Source organism: Rhinolophus ferrumequinum, chromosome 17, assembly GCF_004115265.2.
Source record: "Rhinolophus ferrumequinum isolate MPI-CBG mRhiFer1 chromosome 17, mRhiFer1_v1.p, whole genome shotgun sequence".
Classification (NCBI taxonomy): Eukaryota; Metazoa; Chordata; class Mammalia; order Chiroptera; family Rhinolophidae; genus Rhinolophus; species Rhinolophus ferrumequinum.
In genome coordinates, this window is record NC_046300.1 from 47,999,811 (window position 1) to 48,014,387 (window position 14,577).

Consider the following 14,577-nt stretch of genomic DNA (forward strand, 5'->3'; position numbering starts at 1 on the left):
GTCCCTACAGCCCTGGTCTTCGTCAGTCAAAGCTCCTGACTGACCATCAGCTTTTGGCCTTGGGATTTTGCCTAATATTTGGCCAGCATTTACTCAGGGCAATGCTCTCAGCCGTCTGGGCAGTAGCTTTGGGGCTGGAGTTGACTGTGGGCCTGGGACGGCTGACACAGAGCAGGCCCCTGCAGTCGGCCCCCCGAGCAATGGATGTTAGGAAGTAATAGTCCCAGTGGAAACCATGGCTGACCATTAGCGGGGAGTTCCTGCTCTGTGCCACGCCCCACGCTTCGGGCTTCACCTGTCCCTGCCCATAAGGACCTATGTGGCCTTGTTTTACAGGTGAGGAAACTAAGGCTCAGGGAGTTAGATGACCACACAAGGTCACACAGAAAGCTAGTGGAGAAGACAGGACGTCAGCCCATGCTCTGACCCCTGGGCTCCCCTGCCCTGTCCCCCACAGGCTTCCTGACCAAGTGCATCCAGCTCTACGAGACCACAGTGGTGCGCCATGGCCTCATGCTCGTTGGGCCCGCAGGCTCTGGCAAGAGTAATGTAAGTGCAGCCAAGCCCGGAAGCTCAGGGCCCAGACGATGGGCCCGAGGGTGGTGCAGCCTCAGCAGGGATCTTAGTCCCCATTTGCACCTCAGGGCCTCTAGAATACCCCTCCTGCCCCTGTGGCGCTCCGCCCACTCCAGCCAGCTCTCCAGGGGGCCAGGAGGCTCACTCTCAGGTGCCCATCTCCCCAGTGTTACAGAATCCTGGCAGCTGCCATGACATCGCTGAAAGGACAGCCATCCATCAGCGGCGGCGTGTACGAGGCTGTCAACTACTATGTGCTCAACCCCAAGTCCATCACGATGGGTCAGCTGTATGGGGAGTTTGACTTGCTCACCCATGAGTGGTAAGTAGCCCACGACCCCCCTCTAGTAACAGCCCTGCTCCCAGATCTCGAGACTGTGGGCCAAGGGCCCCCCTCCTTCCCCAGCCCAGAGGAAGGTGTGAAGCTCAGGCTCTGGAGCCCAAAGCCTGGGACTCTGCCTACCATTACATTTCCGGGCTGAGTGACCTTCCTCACCCCCTGGGCCTTGGTCCCATCATCTGCAAAGTGTGGGGAATGATGGCACCATTATTATGGTAAGGAGAAAATGAGCTTAACACATGGAAAACACCTGGATGTTATGGCACACACGAAGCGCTCAGTAAATGTTGACTTCTGCATTGCCCCAGGAGAGGCTGGTGGTCCCTCTCAGGGCCTCTGCTCCCAGGCTGAGGCGTACATTTTTGGGGAAGTAGGCTGAGCTGGGAGAATGGCAGCTGGATGGAGATCCTCCACATGTCAGCACCTAAGGATCTTTTCTCTGGGGCAGTTCTGTACCTACCAAAGTAGTCTATAGTCTCCGGCTGGGGATGTCTGATTAGCTCTAGTGTTTTGGGAACCCAGTGGGGAATGGGCACTGGAGAAGGAGTCACCCATCTTTCTGAATGCAGGCCTGTCCTGCTTCCTCCATTTCTGGTGTGGGTCTCACCCACACCTACTCCAGGCTCCTGTGTAGACAGATGGAGGGCTGGGGTCAGACCAGAAAAATGACCCCCTAGCCACCCCTTCTCTGGCACTTGGTAGCTCTGAAATCTGAGCCTTCCAGGTTTTGCAGTAGGAACTAGATATATCTCATGACCCATGCCCTGCTTTCTCTGCTAGGTCATTTCCTTCTTCTCCATCTCTTTCCATTTTCCAGAACTGTGTGAACCTCCATTTCTGCTATTGCCTCCTCCCTTACTTCCTTTTTCTTTTCAGGATATCATCTTTTATCTTCTTTTAATATAACATTTGGAGGGATTCAGCAGGAAGGGAATAAAAGCACACATTTTCATTACACCATATTACACCAGAAAAATCCTATTTTCCCTATTACATTTTTTAAATGAAGATACTGAAAAAGAAAAATAAACAAGCAGAGCAGGTTTCCTTGGGAGCCAGCTGTGCTTGCCGCCCTGCCTGCCCGGCGCCTGCAACCCTGTCCTCCCTGGTGGCTGCAGGACAGATGGGATTTTCCCCTCCCTCATCCGGATGGGGGTCAGCACCTCCAACACCAACAAGAAGTGGTACATGTTCGACGGGCCGGTGGATGCCGTCTGGATTGAGAACATGAACACGGTGCTGGACGACAACAAGAAGCTGTGCCTCAGCTCTGGGGAGATCATCAAGCTCACAGAGGTGCGTTCACCTGTCCACTCACCTGCTCTCCTGGGCAGCTGGGTGGGCCCGAAAGCCACAGGGTGCTGGCCCAACCTTGTCCCCCTCCACTGCTCCCTCTCGGCCCACAGCTGCCTCTCAGTCACCACGACCCACCTAGGAGCCGGCTCCTAACCTCCCGCCCTGTCCCCAAGCTCCCGAACCTCAGCCATGTCCAGCAGAGCTGCTCATGCTGTCCTTTCAGCAGACGCACCTCTGTGATGCTGAGCCCAGGGCCGGGACACCACTCCACTGCTCCCAGCTGACACTGCCTTGGGCCTCCCAGGCCCACTTCCAGCCACGTTGGCCCAGTCGGAGTCACCATCATGCAGTGTGCCTGGGGTCTGGGGAACAGGTGGTACACTGGCCACAGGGACACGTGCCTGAGTGAGGGGCAGTTCTCAGAGGAGGGCTGTCACCTGGGCGTAAGGGCAGTTGGTGGTGTCTGCACTGAGCTGATCTCTTGAGCCCTTCTGAGAACGCCTGGAGGTCAATGTGAACCTGTGTTCAGGTACACAGGTACAGGGCTGTGGAGCACAGCACACGGCTCCCAGGGCTCCAGGGGTCCCCAGATGCCCTCATCTCTGCCAGGGATCTCCTGACTCATGTTCCTCCTCAGGGCTCCAGGAAGGGCCACATTATCAGCTGAGGGCCAAGGGGTTCCTGCATCCCCCCTACCCCAGCACTGCTCCTGGCTCACAGCTGGCCCCTATGGTCTGCCCAAAGCTATGGGTGAGCAACCCCTCCCCATGGCACTGCGCCCTAGAGGCCGGCGGCTGGCCCAGTCACACAGTTCCCCTTGGCACCAGGAGATGACCATGATGTTTGAGGTGCAGGACCTGGCGGTGGCCTCCCCAGCCACGGTGTCCCGCTGTGGCATGGTGTACCTGGAGCCCAGCATCCTGGGCCTCATGCCCTTTGTCGAGTGCTGGCTAAAGAGGCTTCCTGCCTTATTCAAGCCCTACGAGGAACAGTTCAAGGCCCTGTTTGTCAGTTTCCTGGAGGTAAGGGAGGCCACAGTGTGCCTGGCATGGGTGGGGCGGTCGGGGGCTGTGGCGACGAGCCCCAGGAGCTGGGTGCGCCTTCCCTACAGAGATCCATTGCTTTCGTCCGTTCCTCCGTGAAGGAGGTGATCGCCTCAACCAACAGCAACCTGACACTCAGTCTCCTCAAGCTGCTGGACTGCTTGTTCAAGCCCTTTCTGCCTAAAGAGGTGCGGCTCTAAGCGGTGGGCTAGGTGTCTGCTCCCGCCCCCCTCCTCTTTGCCTGGGCTGCCTGAGGGCCCTGAATCCCAATCCAGCCTCCTGGAAGAAAGAATTGGATTGGCTCACCTGGATCATGGGAACACCCCGTCCATTCTGCTGTAGACACAAAACTCTGCAGCGGAGGCCAGCGGATGTCCCCCAGCCGCCAGCTTCCTCTGGCCGCTCAGTGCTGTTCCTGCCTTAGCCTGATGCTGTCCCTTCTGTTTCCAGGGCCTCAAGAAAATACCCCCCGAAAAGCTGAGTCGCATCCGAGAGCTGATCGAGCCCTGGTTCATCTTCTCCCTGATCTGGAGTGTGGGCGCCACAGGGGACAATGCCAGCCGCATCAGCTTCAGCCATTGGCTCAGGAGCATGATGAAGACAGAAAAGGTGAGAGGTGGCAGCCCTCAGGCTGGGCTCCCAGGTCTGGGATGCTGATTGCTGGGTATTCTGGGGCCATCCCCCAGGCGCAGGCCCCCAGCGACAAACTGCTAGGCCTCACAGCCTGATTTTCCTCTGGTTCCTCACAGCTGACCATGCACTTCCCAGAGGAGGGGCTGGTGTTTGATTACAGACTAGACGATGCTGGCATCAGCAATACCAACGAAGATGAGGACGAAGAGGAGGAGGGCAAGCAGGTGACTGCAGGCCTGCCCTGAGGGACAGGACCAGGAGGGCCCCGCTGGCTGGTAGCTGTCCTCCTTGATGAATAATGACACAGAGAGGAGGCCATATTGACGGCCACAGGTCTCAGGCTGGAGTTAGGTGCATTATCTCATGAATCTTCACAGACCCATGGAGTGGTTATGACTGTGCCCATTTCCCAAAGAGGGAGAGTGAGGCTCTGACTAGTCACACCCAACTAGTGCGAGCAGAGCTGGACTTGAACCTAGGACTAGGCGCTGTCAGAGCACCTCCCTTCCCAGCCATACGCACTGCTTCCTCCGTGTTGATGCTGAGCCCAGGGATTGGCTGCCTCAGTTCTACCTAGTAGACTTGGGGGTGGAGGGGAGTGTATCACTTTGTGAGGGGTGTAAATGTCTAATCATTATGCTGTTTTGTATGCTTGAAACTAATATTTCAAAATAAAATAAAAGCCCCATTTGCCCAGCGGCTGGGCTCTCCAAGGGCAGAAAAGTCCCCATGGTCTGCCTTAGTGTCCCCATCCCTCCTATCAGCCAGCAAGGACTCCAGGAGCCTTACCTCATTCCAGGATCAGGACCCCAGCCCAGAAGGAGGCAGGGGCAGAGAGCTGTTTGCAGAAATGGTCACTGTGCAGGGTCCTCCTGGGAATCTCATAGGGTACATCTGAATCTAATGATCAGAGCTGTCCCCAGTGGGATATGTTGGTTTGACCATAGTGAGACCCTCCATCAAGGGAGGTCTGCAAGCAGGCTCAGAGCTGTAGGTGAAGGGATTGACACAGGTAGGGACAGTGCGGGAAGCTAGGCCAGGTGGCCTCTGAGCTTCCAGGTGATGCCAGCACCCATGATTCTGGCCCCCACCCTATTGGGTAGCCTGCAAGTAAGTAGCACAGACCTTTGCCTTCTGGGTTATCCCAGATCACCTCTTTCATGTAGAGACCTGGGGACTGTCAGTCCCTAGGGAGCCTCCCACTAGAAGCAGCTATGTGCAGAGAGCGCCCCATGCCTGGTGGTTTGTTCTGGGAGCCCTCCCCCCAGGCAAAGAGCAGAGCCTGGGGTTTCCCATTTCTATCAGAAGCAGCCCCTCACCTGGGTCCTCTTGCCAAAGCCCAGAAGTGTAGCTCTTTGCCCTCCTGGTACACTTGGCCAGGGGTAGGGTGGGGAGGGGTTTCCAGCCCCCCCCCGAGCCACCTGTGGTTCCAGGTTGCGTGGGTGAAGTGGATGGACTCCTCAGCTCCATTCACCATGATGCCAGAGACCAACTACTGCAACATCATCGTGCCCACCGCGGACACCGTGCAGATGTCCTACCTGCTGGGCATGCTAATCACCGGCCACAAGCCCGTGAGTGCCCCGCCGTGTTCTGTCTCGTCCCACACCAGAGCCCAGGTTGGGGGGTGGCTAGCCTGTGAGTGTGACAGCTCCAACGGTGCACTGGGCCCTGTGGGAGAGCTCTACCTGCATGACCCCACCCCCCCAGGTGCTGTGCGTCGGGCCAACAGGCACGGGCAAGACCCTCACCGTCTCTGACAAGCTCCTCAAAAACCTGCCGCTGGAGTACATCAGCCACTTCCTCACCTTCTCGGCCCGTACCTCTGCCAACCAAACCCAGGACTTAATCGACAGCAAGCTGGACAAAAGGCAAGCACCCCTCGTTCCTTCCTAGGCCCCAGTGTCCACCCCCCGGCCTGGCTGAACCAGCTGCTGGCTTATCAACCTCCCTGACCACCACCACCACCAAATTATGCTCCTGGGTTTGCCAGAAACCCCCCGGGGGGACCCTAGGACCCCTTGAAGACTGTTGAAGACTGTCTGGAGCTTTGTGCCATCAGGAAGTTCCTACTGACCCCTCCCATGGGTGCCCGCCCTGGGCTGGGCACTGGGGCGGGGCCTGTCATCCGTATGCCTGGGAGGTAAGGCTCACCTTGAGGGAGCCCACACTTAGGGCAGCCAGGTGTAATGTCCCAGGACACTCAGGATGGGACAAGGGACAAGCAATTCAGAGGGGGCCGAAGTTAGCGAGGGGGTTCCCAGAGGACCTGGGCTCATGGGTGCTGGGCTCACACGGCCCCCCCCCTCCCATAGGAGAAAGGGTGTGTTTGGGCCACCCCTGGGGCGCAACTTCATCTTCTTCATCGATGACCTGAACATGCCGGCCTTGGAGACATATGGTGCCCAGCCGCCTATCGAGCTGCTGCGCCAGTGGATGGACCACGGCGGCTGGTATGACCGCAAGATCATCGGTGCGTGCCAGCTGGCCTGGGCCCGTGGGGCGCGGGCTGGGTGTGCAGGGCAGGGCACGGGAGGCACAGGGCCTGGGGCCCACGGCGCTTTTAGAGGGTCCACAGAAATGTTGTAATTTCTTTTAAAATCAGGGAGAAAATCAACTTTTAGCTCAAAGAAAAATTTTAATGTGTAATATTAATATATCTTTATGTCAATACTGTCATAAGTTATAATTTTTAATATTTTTTTTGATGGAGGAGGAGGCCCATAAGACAAAAGTGCCTAGGGCCCACGAAAGTCACCCTGTAGCCCTGGCAGGGTCCCCTCCTGACTTCCTGCCCCCACTCCAGGAGCCTTCAAGAACCTGGTGGACATCAACTTTGTCTGTGCCATGGGCCCCCCAGGAGGAGGCAGGAATGCCATCACCCCTCGGCTAACACGCCACTTCAATTACTTGTCCTTTACTGAGATGGACGACGTCAGCAAGAAGCACATCTTTTCCACCATCCTGGGCAGTTGGATGGGTGAGCATTGGGCAGGAGTGGGGGGATCCATGGCAAAGGCAGAAGCCCAGGCCAGGTAAGATGGGCAGCCGCTGGAAGGGGTAGGATGGCTGCACCCCTGACCTGGCTTCACCCCTTACTCAGCTGTGTTACCTTTGACAAATGTATGAATCTCTCTGAGCCTCAGTTTCTTCACCTGTAAAATGGGTGATAATACTAGTGCCACCACCCAAAGTTCTGAAGGTTAAATAAAATATTTCAAATAGAGTATCTAGCATGAAGCCTGGCAGGTGGTGACTGCTGAATATGATATATACATATGTACACATTTGCATTTACCTGCATAAGTACCCATGTATCTGTTAGTACTTGCCCAAATACTCTGTTGGAAGGATGCTACTTTTGGAACTCAGGAAAAGCCACCAAGATAGAATAAAGTGGACCTAATCCCCCATGGGGCTTAGGGAAAAGTCTACCCCAGGATGGAGTTTCCCTCCCCCCGCCCCAGCCCACCTCCCACCTAACACACACTCTGACCTGTGAACTCCACTTGGCACTGTGCTAGGTTGTGGGTGATGGGAGTCAGGCCTTCCCTCCTCTGGCTTTGCCTGTCCTGTACCCAGGGGCTATAGGCCAGACTTGCCTACACGCCCTGCTTATGGGTGGGGGCCACATTGCTCTGGGCGGTAGGGGTTGGGGGGGTGGCTTAGTGGCTGCTCTGGGAGCTGCCCAGCTGGGCACAACCTGCCAGGATGGACAGCAAGGGGCACACCTAACTCCGAGCCCCATGTCTCTTCCTCAACCCTCTAGATGGACTCCTTGGAGAAAAAAGTTACCGGGATCCCGTGCGTAAGTACAGGCCTGGGCAGAGCCTGGGAGGACCTGGATGGGAGGGATCGCTGGTTCCAGGGTGAGCCCTGGGCTCCAGTTGGGTGTGGCTGAGGCTGGGGACCAGGGGCCACTGTGAACCATCCTCAGGCTCACGTGGGGACCTCGGGTTAGCACTGGGGCCAGCCGCCTTGCTAGGCTCATTTGCCCATTCTTACAGCTGCCAGTCCTTCAGAGCCTGAGTTAGTGTCTGGCCCATAGTAGAAGCCAAGTCAATTTGAGTTAAATGAATGAATAAAGCAATCCAACAATCTCCCACCCTGTGTGAAGAAGCAGAGGCTCCAAAGAGGGCCCTCCTTTCCAAGGAGTAGGCATGAGCGTGAGATCCACGGACGATCTGCAGCTGGGATTGAGCAGCCCACATGTAGTAGCTTCAGACAGGGTGGCCACTGCAGACCTCTGGCCCCACCCCTCGTCCCATCTCTTCTCCCCCATCAGCTGAAAGAGGCCATCAGAAGACAGCGCCCTCTCTAGGCCTCCACGTTCACAGCCTACCTGCAGCTGGCCTCCCTGGGCCCTGTATTCTCTCCTATTTTGAGAAATCAACTTCTCTGCTCCGGGGTGAAGCCAAGTGCTCCTCTTAGGCCTGAATCCCATTCCCTGCTGTCTGCTTGGAGACATGGCTCCACCGCCCCCCCACCCCCATCAGCTGTAGCCCCTCCGCCACGAGGCCGGTACATCCATGTACAAACATGTCCCGATTTCTCTTGGCCCCTTTCCACCCACCCTGGACCATCACTCCATTTCCCTGTTTGCTTTGACAGCAAAAGGCCTGAAAGGCGTTGTCTCTTCCTCTCCTCTCTCCTCCCACTTTCCCTTGGGCCCTACCACTCCCCTGAGTGCTCTCATCACCAGTGACCTTGTGTGGCCTGACCGAAGGTCAGCTCTCAGTCCTTACCTGCCCTGGCTGTCGTCAGTGTTGACCCAGCAGCTGGCCCTGCCTTCTCCCAGGTCTCCTTCTCCTAGCCGCCCCTTCCTGGACTGACCGGGGCTTGCTCTCCAGTCTCTTTTCCCTCTAACCACACTCTCCGCAGACAATCTCATCCCGCCCCGGCGTTAAAGCCCCGCGTTATGCCGATGATGTCCAGCCCACATCTTCAGTCCAGACCTCTCCCCTGAACCCCCAACCCCACCTCTCCTCTCAGATGGCCACTGGGCATCTCAGACTGAACATGTCAAACCAGGCTCCTGACCCCCCGCCACCTCGTGCTGCTCTTATCTCAGCTGATGGCAGCTGTGTCCTTCTGTTACGCAGGACCGGAAACCTGGAATCATCCGGGCTCCTCTTTCTCTCACACCTACATCTATCTGTCAGGAGGTCCTGCTGGCTGTCCCTCTAGAACTCACCCCAAATCACCGTTGCTGCTCACCACTCCAGCCACTGCCCCTCCTCACGCACCTGGCCAGAGCAGCAGCCCCTCTCTGGTTTCCCCGCTTCTGCCTTCACCCTGTGTCCATCCATCCTCCACTTGCACCTAGAGGGACCCATTCAAATGTTAGAGCAGATCACATTCTCTCTCTCTCTCTCTCTCTCTCTCTGTCTCCCTCCCCTCCTCTCTCTCTCTCATAGGCAGCCAAGCGCCCGAACCCCAACAGTGGCAGGTAAAGCCACACCATCAGCCCTTCGTCATGTCCCTGCTCTCACCCCCTCCTGCCAGGCCTTAACATGCCAGGCGTGCCTGCCTCAAGGCCTTCACCCTCGCCATCCCCTCTCTGGAACACGCTCTCCAGTTCTGGGCCTGCCTGCACCTTACTTCTTCGGGCTTCTGCTTGAGTGTGCCGCCTCAGCGAGGACTTTGTGTCAGATCCCCGTACCTGGCTGTTCCCAAACTCTCTCCTGCTGCCAGTCCCTCCTCAGCACCTTGTCACCTGTTTACTGTCCACACTGCCTGTGGGTCTGTCACAGTCTGTCTTCTCACAAGCTTGTCCGCTTGTTGAGGAGAGGAGATCTGTGGCCAGGACCAGGAGCAGCGCTTGAGCACGTGGAAGAGCCCCCTTTGGAGATCAGGAGCCCGCCTGCCTCGTCCTTACTTTTTTCCACTTCTGGAGGCTCCCTCTGCCCCAGAGTCCTGCTGACAGAATTGTGGTTCAAAGAACAAGAATTAGTTTTCAAAGAACAAGCAAGGAGGTTATGTTAGTGGTGAAGAGGCGTGCTGGAGGTTGCAGCAGCTCAAAGGGGAGCCCGAGGGTCACAGCTGATCCTCAGGCCCCCACGTCCACCGTGAAGTCCCGAGCCCATGTGGACCATGTGACCCTCCCCATGCGTGGCTCAGAACTGGCATGGTTCAGGTCTGGGACCCAGCTCCGTAGAGCAAGGCAGTGACTGCCCTGCCCACCACTGACCCCAATAGTGTCCCCAATTCCATGAATGCGTGCCAGTGCCCCAACACAAGGTCAGCCTATGCCGGTAATAAGAATCTCAAAGCCGGAGACTCCTCACCCTGGGGTGGGGGCATCAGGAAGGCTTGGTGGAGGAGATGGCGTCCGAGAGTAGCTGAAGGGTAGGTGAAATCCAAGCATGCCACCTGAAGAAGGGGTATCTGGAGTAGAAAGTGGCACCAGCAAGGGCAGGGGGCTAGGATCTGCACAGGCTGCACAGGGAGTGCCCGCCTGTGTGACCCAAGCTCACTCCTATTCCCACAGCTGGGGCCCCCAACATTGCCAATTTCACGGATCCCCTCGTGAAAGCTACCATCATGGTGTACTCCACCATCACCTCCCAGCTGCTGCCCACCCCAGCCAAGTCCCACTACACCTTCAACCTGCGGGACCTCTCCAAGGTTTTCCAGGGCATGCTTATGGTCAACCCAGCCAAGGTCGAGGTGAGGATCTGGCAGACCCCTCCCCAGTGTCCACTCTGCCCTCACTGTCCTCCCCAACCTCTCAGTTTCAGGCCTTCCTGCCCAAACACTCCCCAGCCTTAATCAGGCCAGGCCTTGAGGGGGGCTAGGGACATAGGAGCCAGGCCCCCAGGAGCCCCGCCTCCGTACAGCTGAACTCCACCTTGTAGGTCAAACCCATGCCTAGAATGGTGGCCACGATGGGGCCACACAGAACAGGAAGCCAGGGCAAGGCCAGGGAGAAAGAAGCTTCCTGATGGAGGCCCTGAGAAGATTTGTGGGAGAGTGAATGGGATGCCGTCCAGGAGTGAAAGGCACCCAGGGGGAAGGAGCAGGGAGTCTAGCAGGGTATCAGGTGTGCTGGGCAGGCTCAGGCAGACTCTGTGGGCTGCCAGGGCGACAGCGTCCTGAAGGACATGGGGAGCCAGTGGGGTGGGGGCAGGACAGATGTGCAGAATGGGGAATGGACAGGTCAGTGTGTGGAGCCCAGGGCCGGGGAGAGAGGGTGGATAGGACAGAAGGTGCTCTGGCCTTGTTAAGCTATAGCCGGAGGAGTTGAGAGAAGAGCCTGGGAGCTCCCTGAGGGCGGTCCAATCACCCAAGGGGACGCAGGGAAGCAGGGGTGGCGCTGGCAGCAGAGACAAAGATGGGAGCAGAGACAGAGGGGATTTGCGGGTCAAATCAGTGGAGTTTCCTGAGTAGTTAGATGTGGGGTATTGGGAAGGTGTAAAAAGAATCAGGCATTCCTCCTGAGCTTAGAGTTTGAGGAACCATGGGGGCCATTAGAGGGGAGACTCTAGAGCCAGCTAATGGATCTGGGTGCCCAGGAGATTGGCCATCTGGGCCAGGTGCTGCGGGTAGAGAGGCCCAGGCAGCACTTTGCAGCACTCACTCCTCAGTCAGTCAGCAGCCTCTGCACATGGCCCTGGCTGGGTCTCGGTTGGAGAGCAGGCCCAGGAGCTGTAGCTTCTGCCCACCACCCCTTTCCTGGTGCTTCGAGAGGTGGCCCATGGCCCAGGGCCAAGGGCAGGCACTGATGCTGTGGTGGCTGCAGGACAAGGTGCAGCTGCTGCGACTGTGGTACCATGAGAGCTGCCGCGTGTTCCGGGACCGCCTGGTGAACGAGGAGGACCGCAGCTGGTTCGACAAGCTCCTAGAAAGCCACATGGAGGAGTGGGAGGTGGCCTTCGACGAGGTCTGCCCCTTCCAGCCCATCCTTTACGGGGACTTCATGTTGCCAGGCTCTGACATCAAGTCTTACGAGCTCATCACCAGCAAGAAGAAGGTAAGGGGGCCCGGCTGATGCCCTGCCCCCGGTGGGGGCCGCTTCACTCTGCATCTCTGGGCCTCAGGCCCTCTGCGGCCTATGCTAACAGACCGCCACACGATGACCAGAGGGTCAGGACACTGGGTTAGAAGGCCAGCTCGGGGCCTTCAGGCTAGCCTTTGCCTCTGAGTCCCGTTTCCTCACTCGTCAAATTGTTACACCTGGCCCTGCTTGACCCATCTTTGAGGATAAGCCTATGGTTCAGCTGAGACAAGTCTGTGAACAGGGACATGCTGTGCTGGTTTCAGGGGCTCTCGTCCCACTTATAGAGGGCCAGCAGGGCCCCTGGGGCTACAGGTCTGAGCCAGCACCCCAGGGAAGCAGGAAGAGGCCTTGGTCAGTGGCCTGAGAACTGTGTGGCTGGAGTGAGCATCCTGATGGCTTCTCTCCATACATATGCTCTCCTAGTTCCGAGGAGCTCCCACCAGGGTCCAGGTCAGTACATCCTGGTGGGCCCCAAGAGGAGCAAGCAGGGCTCTGACCCTCGCACTCAGGCCTCATTCAGGCAGACCTGGCTTCTTTAGGCCCAACACCCTGCCACACACAGAGGAGCAGAGCCAGCCACGGTGGGGGGTGCGCTTCCTGTCGGCAGTCTAGGTACACGGGGACAGAGGGAGGACCCAGTCCTTGCCACCCCCAGATGATACAGGTGATCGAGGAGTACATGGAGGACTACAACCAGATCAACACAGCCAAGCTGAGGCTGGTCCTCTTCATGGACGCCATGAGCCACATCTGCCGGATTAGCCGTACCCTGCGCCAGGCACTGGGCAACGCACTCCTGCTGGGTGTGGGCGGCAGTGGCCGCAGCTCGCTCACACGGCTCGCCTCGCACATGTGAGGGGCCCCGGGCATGGTGGGCAGGTTGGCCGGTGGCAGACTGTCAGTTCCATCCATGTTTTTCCACAGTGCTGGGAACCTGGGACCACCCCAACCTAGTCTCTCCCAGCCCATGGGCTTCTGGGAGGACTGGGAATGGGACATGGCATCCAAGGAGAGGCAGCAGCAGTGTCCTGTGCTGCTGTGGGAAGGGGGTGTAGCTGCAGGCATCCAGAAGGGGTTCCTAGAGGAGGCGGCCATGGGCCTGCTCACAGAATCAGAGCTGGGAGGATGGAAGGGAAGGGCATTCCAAGCTGAGGGAACAGCGTGAGCAAAGGTCTGGATGCAAGAGAGCAGGTCAGTGCCTGGAGAGTCTGCAGATCTGGCCGGGGTGGGGTGTGGGTACCCACCAGTACCTCAGCACTTGGCCCCAAGCTCTGTCAGGCCTCTTCCCAACTCCTGTCTCCAGGGCCGAGTATGAGTGCTTCCAGATTGAGCTGTCCAAGAACTACGGCATGACTGACTGGCGCGAAGATGTCAAGAAGGTCTTGCTCAAGGCTGGCCTGCACAACCTGCCCGTCACCTTCCTGTTCTCAGACACACAGGTGCCACCAGCACGGAGAGTGGGCAGGTCCAGGGTGGCATCCTGGGAGGTGCTCAGTCCCTTATGCCAAGGTCACTGTCAGTAGAGTGGATCTTGGGAGGGACAGCTGGGACCAGATGAGGTCACAGATGGGCAGGGCAGGTGTGTGGGGCCACACCCAGCTCCTTAGAGCTAAGGACGTAGATCATGACTAAACACCAAGGGTAAAGCAGGCCCCTGACACCATGGCTGACCACGAGCAGCACCCCACTTACTGGCCAACAGCTTCCCACCACAGGACCCCAGAACTTGTGCCAAAGTGCTGTTCCCATGGCTCCCCTCATGGGGAATGCTCCCTCTGGAGCTCTTCTGTGCATGAGGCCTCTCCCCATATCTCTGAGAGAAGGAGAGGATGTGGTTCTGGGGCCTCAATACAAACAGAGCAGAGCTTAAACCTAGTGAGTGGTCAGGGTTGGGCCGAGGCTGAAGCCCTGGAATGCACCGCACCCTGGCAAAGGCCCCTCTGCTTCTACCCCTGTGCTCCCTGCACAGAGTCAACCAACTGAGGGTGCCCTCTGGCACTGACCATGCCCTGGCCATATGAGTTGGGCAAGAACCCATTTCTGCCTGTGGCCTGGTTTCCTCCCGTAACTAAACTGAAGCATGGAGAGGCCTGCAAAATGAGGAAGAAGATGCCACATCTGCCACCTCGGACCCAGGGCCCTTCCACAGCCCAGTGGTGATGTCCAGGGTCTCTGCTGTAGGGCAGGCCTGGGTGCGAGTCCTGGACTACAACTTGTGAGGTCACTCACGTGACCCCAGGCTTCTCCGAGACTTGGTGGCATGGTCTATAAAATGGGGCTGTTGTGAAGGTCCAGTGACACCGCGGTGGTGGAGTCTAGCACCCAGGGGCATCGTCAAGGCTCAGCTTTTCCACCCCCATCCCTCCCCAGATCAAGAACGAGTCCTTCCTAGAGGACATCAACAATGTCCTGAACTCGGGTGACATTCCCAACCTCTACAACCCAGACGAGCAGGACCAGATTGTCAACACCATGCGGCCCTATATCCAGGAGCAGGGCCTCCAGCCCACCAAGGCCAACCTCGTGGCTGCTTACACGGGGCGCGTGCGCAGCAACATACACATGGTGCTATGTATGAGGTACAGGCAGTTGTCACGGCACTCAGGGACAGCATGGGTGTTTGGGGGCGCAGTTGGGCCTGCCATGAGGAGAGGTGGCCCGGGCCTGGCCACCATGCCTTTGGGTTCAGG

At 57.8% G+C, this 14,577-nt stretch overlaps 1 protein-coding gene across 2 annotated transcripts in view; it reads left to right on the plus strand.

Moving 5' to 3' along the window:
- The window catches only part of DNAH1 (dynein axonemal heavy chain 1), a 73,923-nt gene that overhangs the window by 44,933 nt on the left and 14,413 nt on the right, over positions 1–14,577 (plus strand). For both annotated transcript variants that reach the window (XM_033133065.1, XM_033133066.1), the window contains exons 35-51: positions 458–549; positions 744–898; positions 2,035–2,212; positions 3,040–3,234; positions 3,324–3,443; positions 3,706–3,864; positions 4,005–4,112; positions 5,322–5,462; positions 5,599–5,759; positions 6,204–6,361; positions 6,695–6,868; positions 7,658–7,696; positions 10,379–10,557; positions 11,630–11,860; positions 12,543–12,739; positions 13,191–13,326; positions 14,258–14,466. In XM_033133065.1, coding sequence (XP_032988956.1) covers positions 458–549; positions 744–898; positions 2,035–2,212; positions 3,040–3,234; positions 3,324–3,443; positions 3,706–3,864; positions 4,005–4,112; positions 5,322–5,462; positions 5,599–5,759; positions 6,204–6,361; positions 6,695–6,868; positions 7,658–7,696; positions 10,379–10,557; positions 11,630–11,860; positions 12,543–12,739; positions 13,191–13,326; positions 14,258–14,466 — 2,632 coding nt within the window. The remainder of the gene's footprint in view (positions 1–457; positions 550–743; positions 899–2,034; positions 2,213–3,039; positions 3,235–3,323; positions 3,444–3,705; positions 3,865–4,004; positions 4,113–5,321; positions 5,463–5,598; positions 5,760–6,203; positions 6,362–6,694; positions 6,869–7,657; positions 7,697–10,378; positions 10,558–11,629; positions 11,861–12,542; positions 12,740–13,190; positions 13,327–14,257; positions 14,467–14,577) is intronic.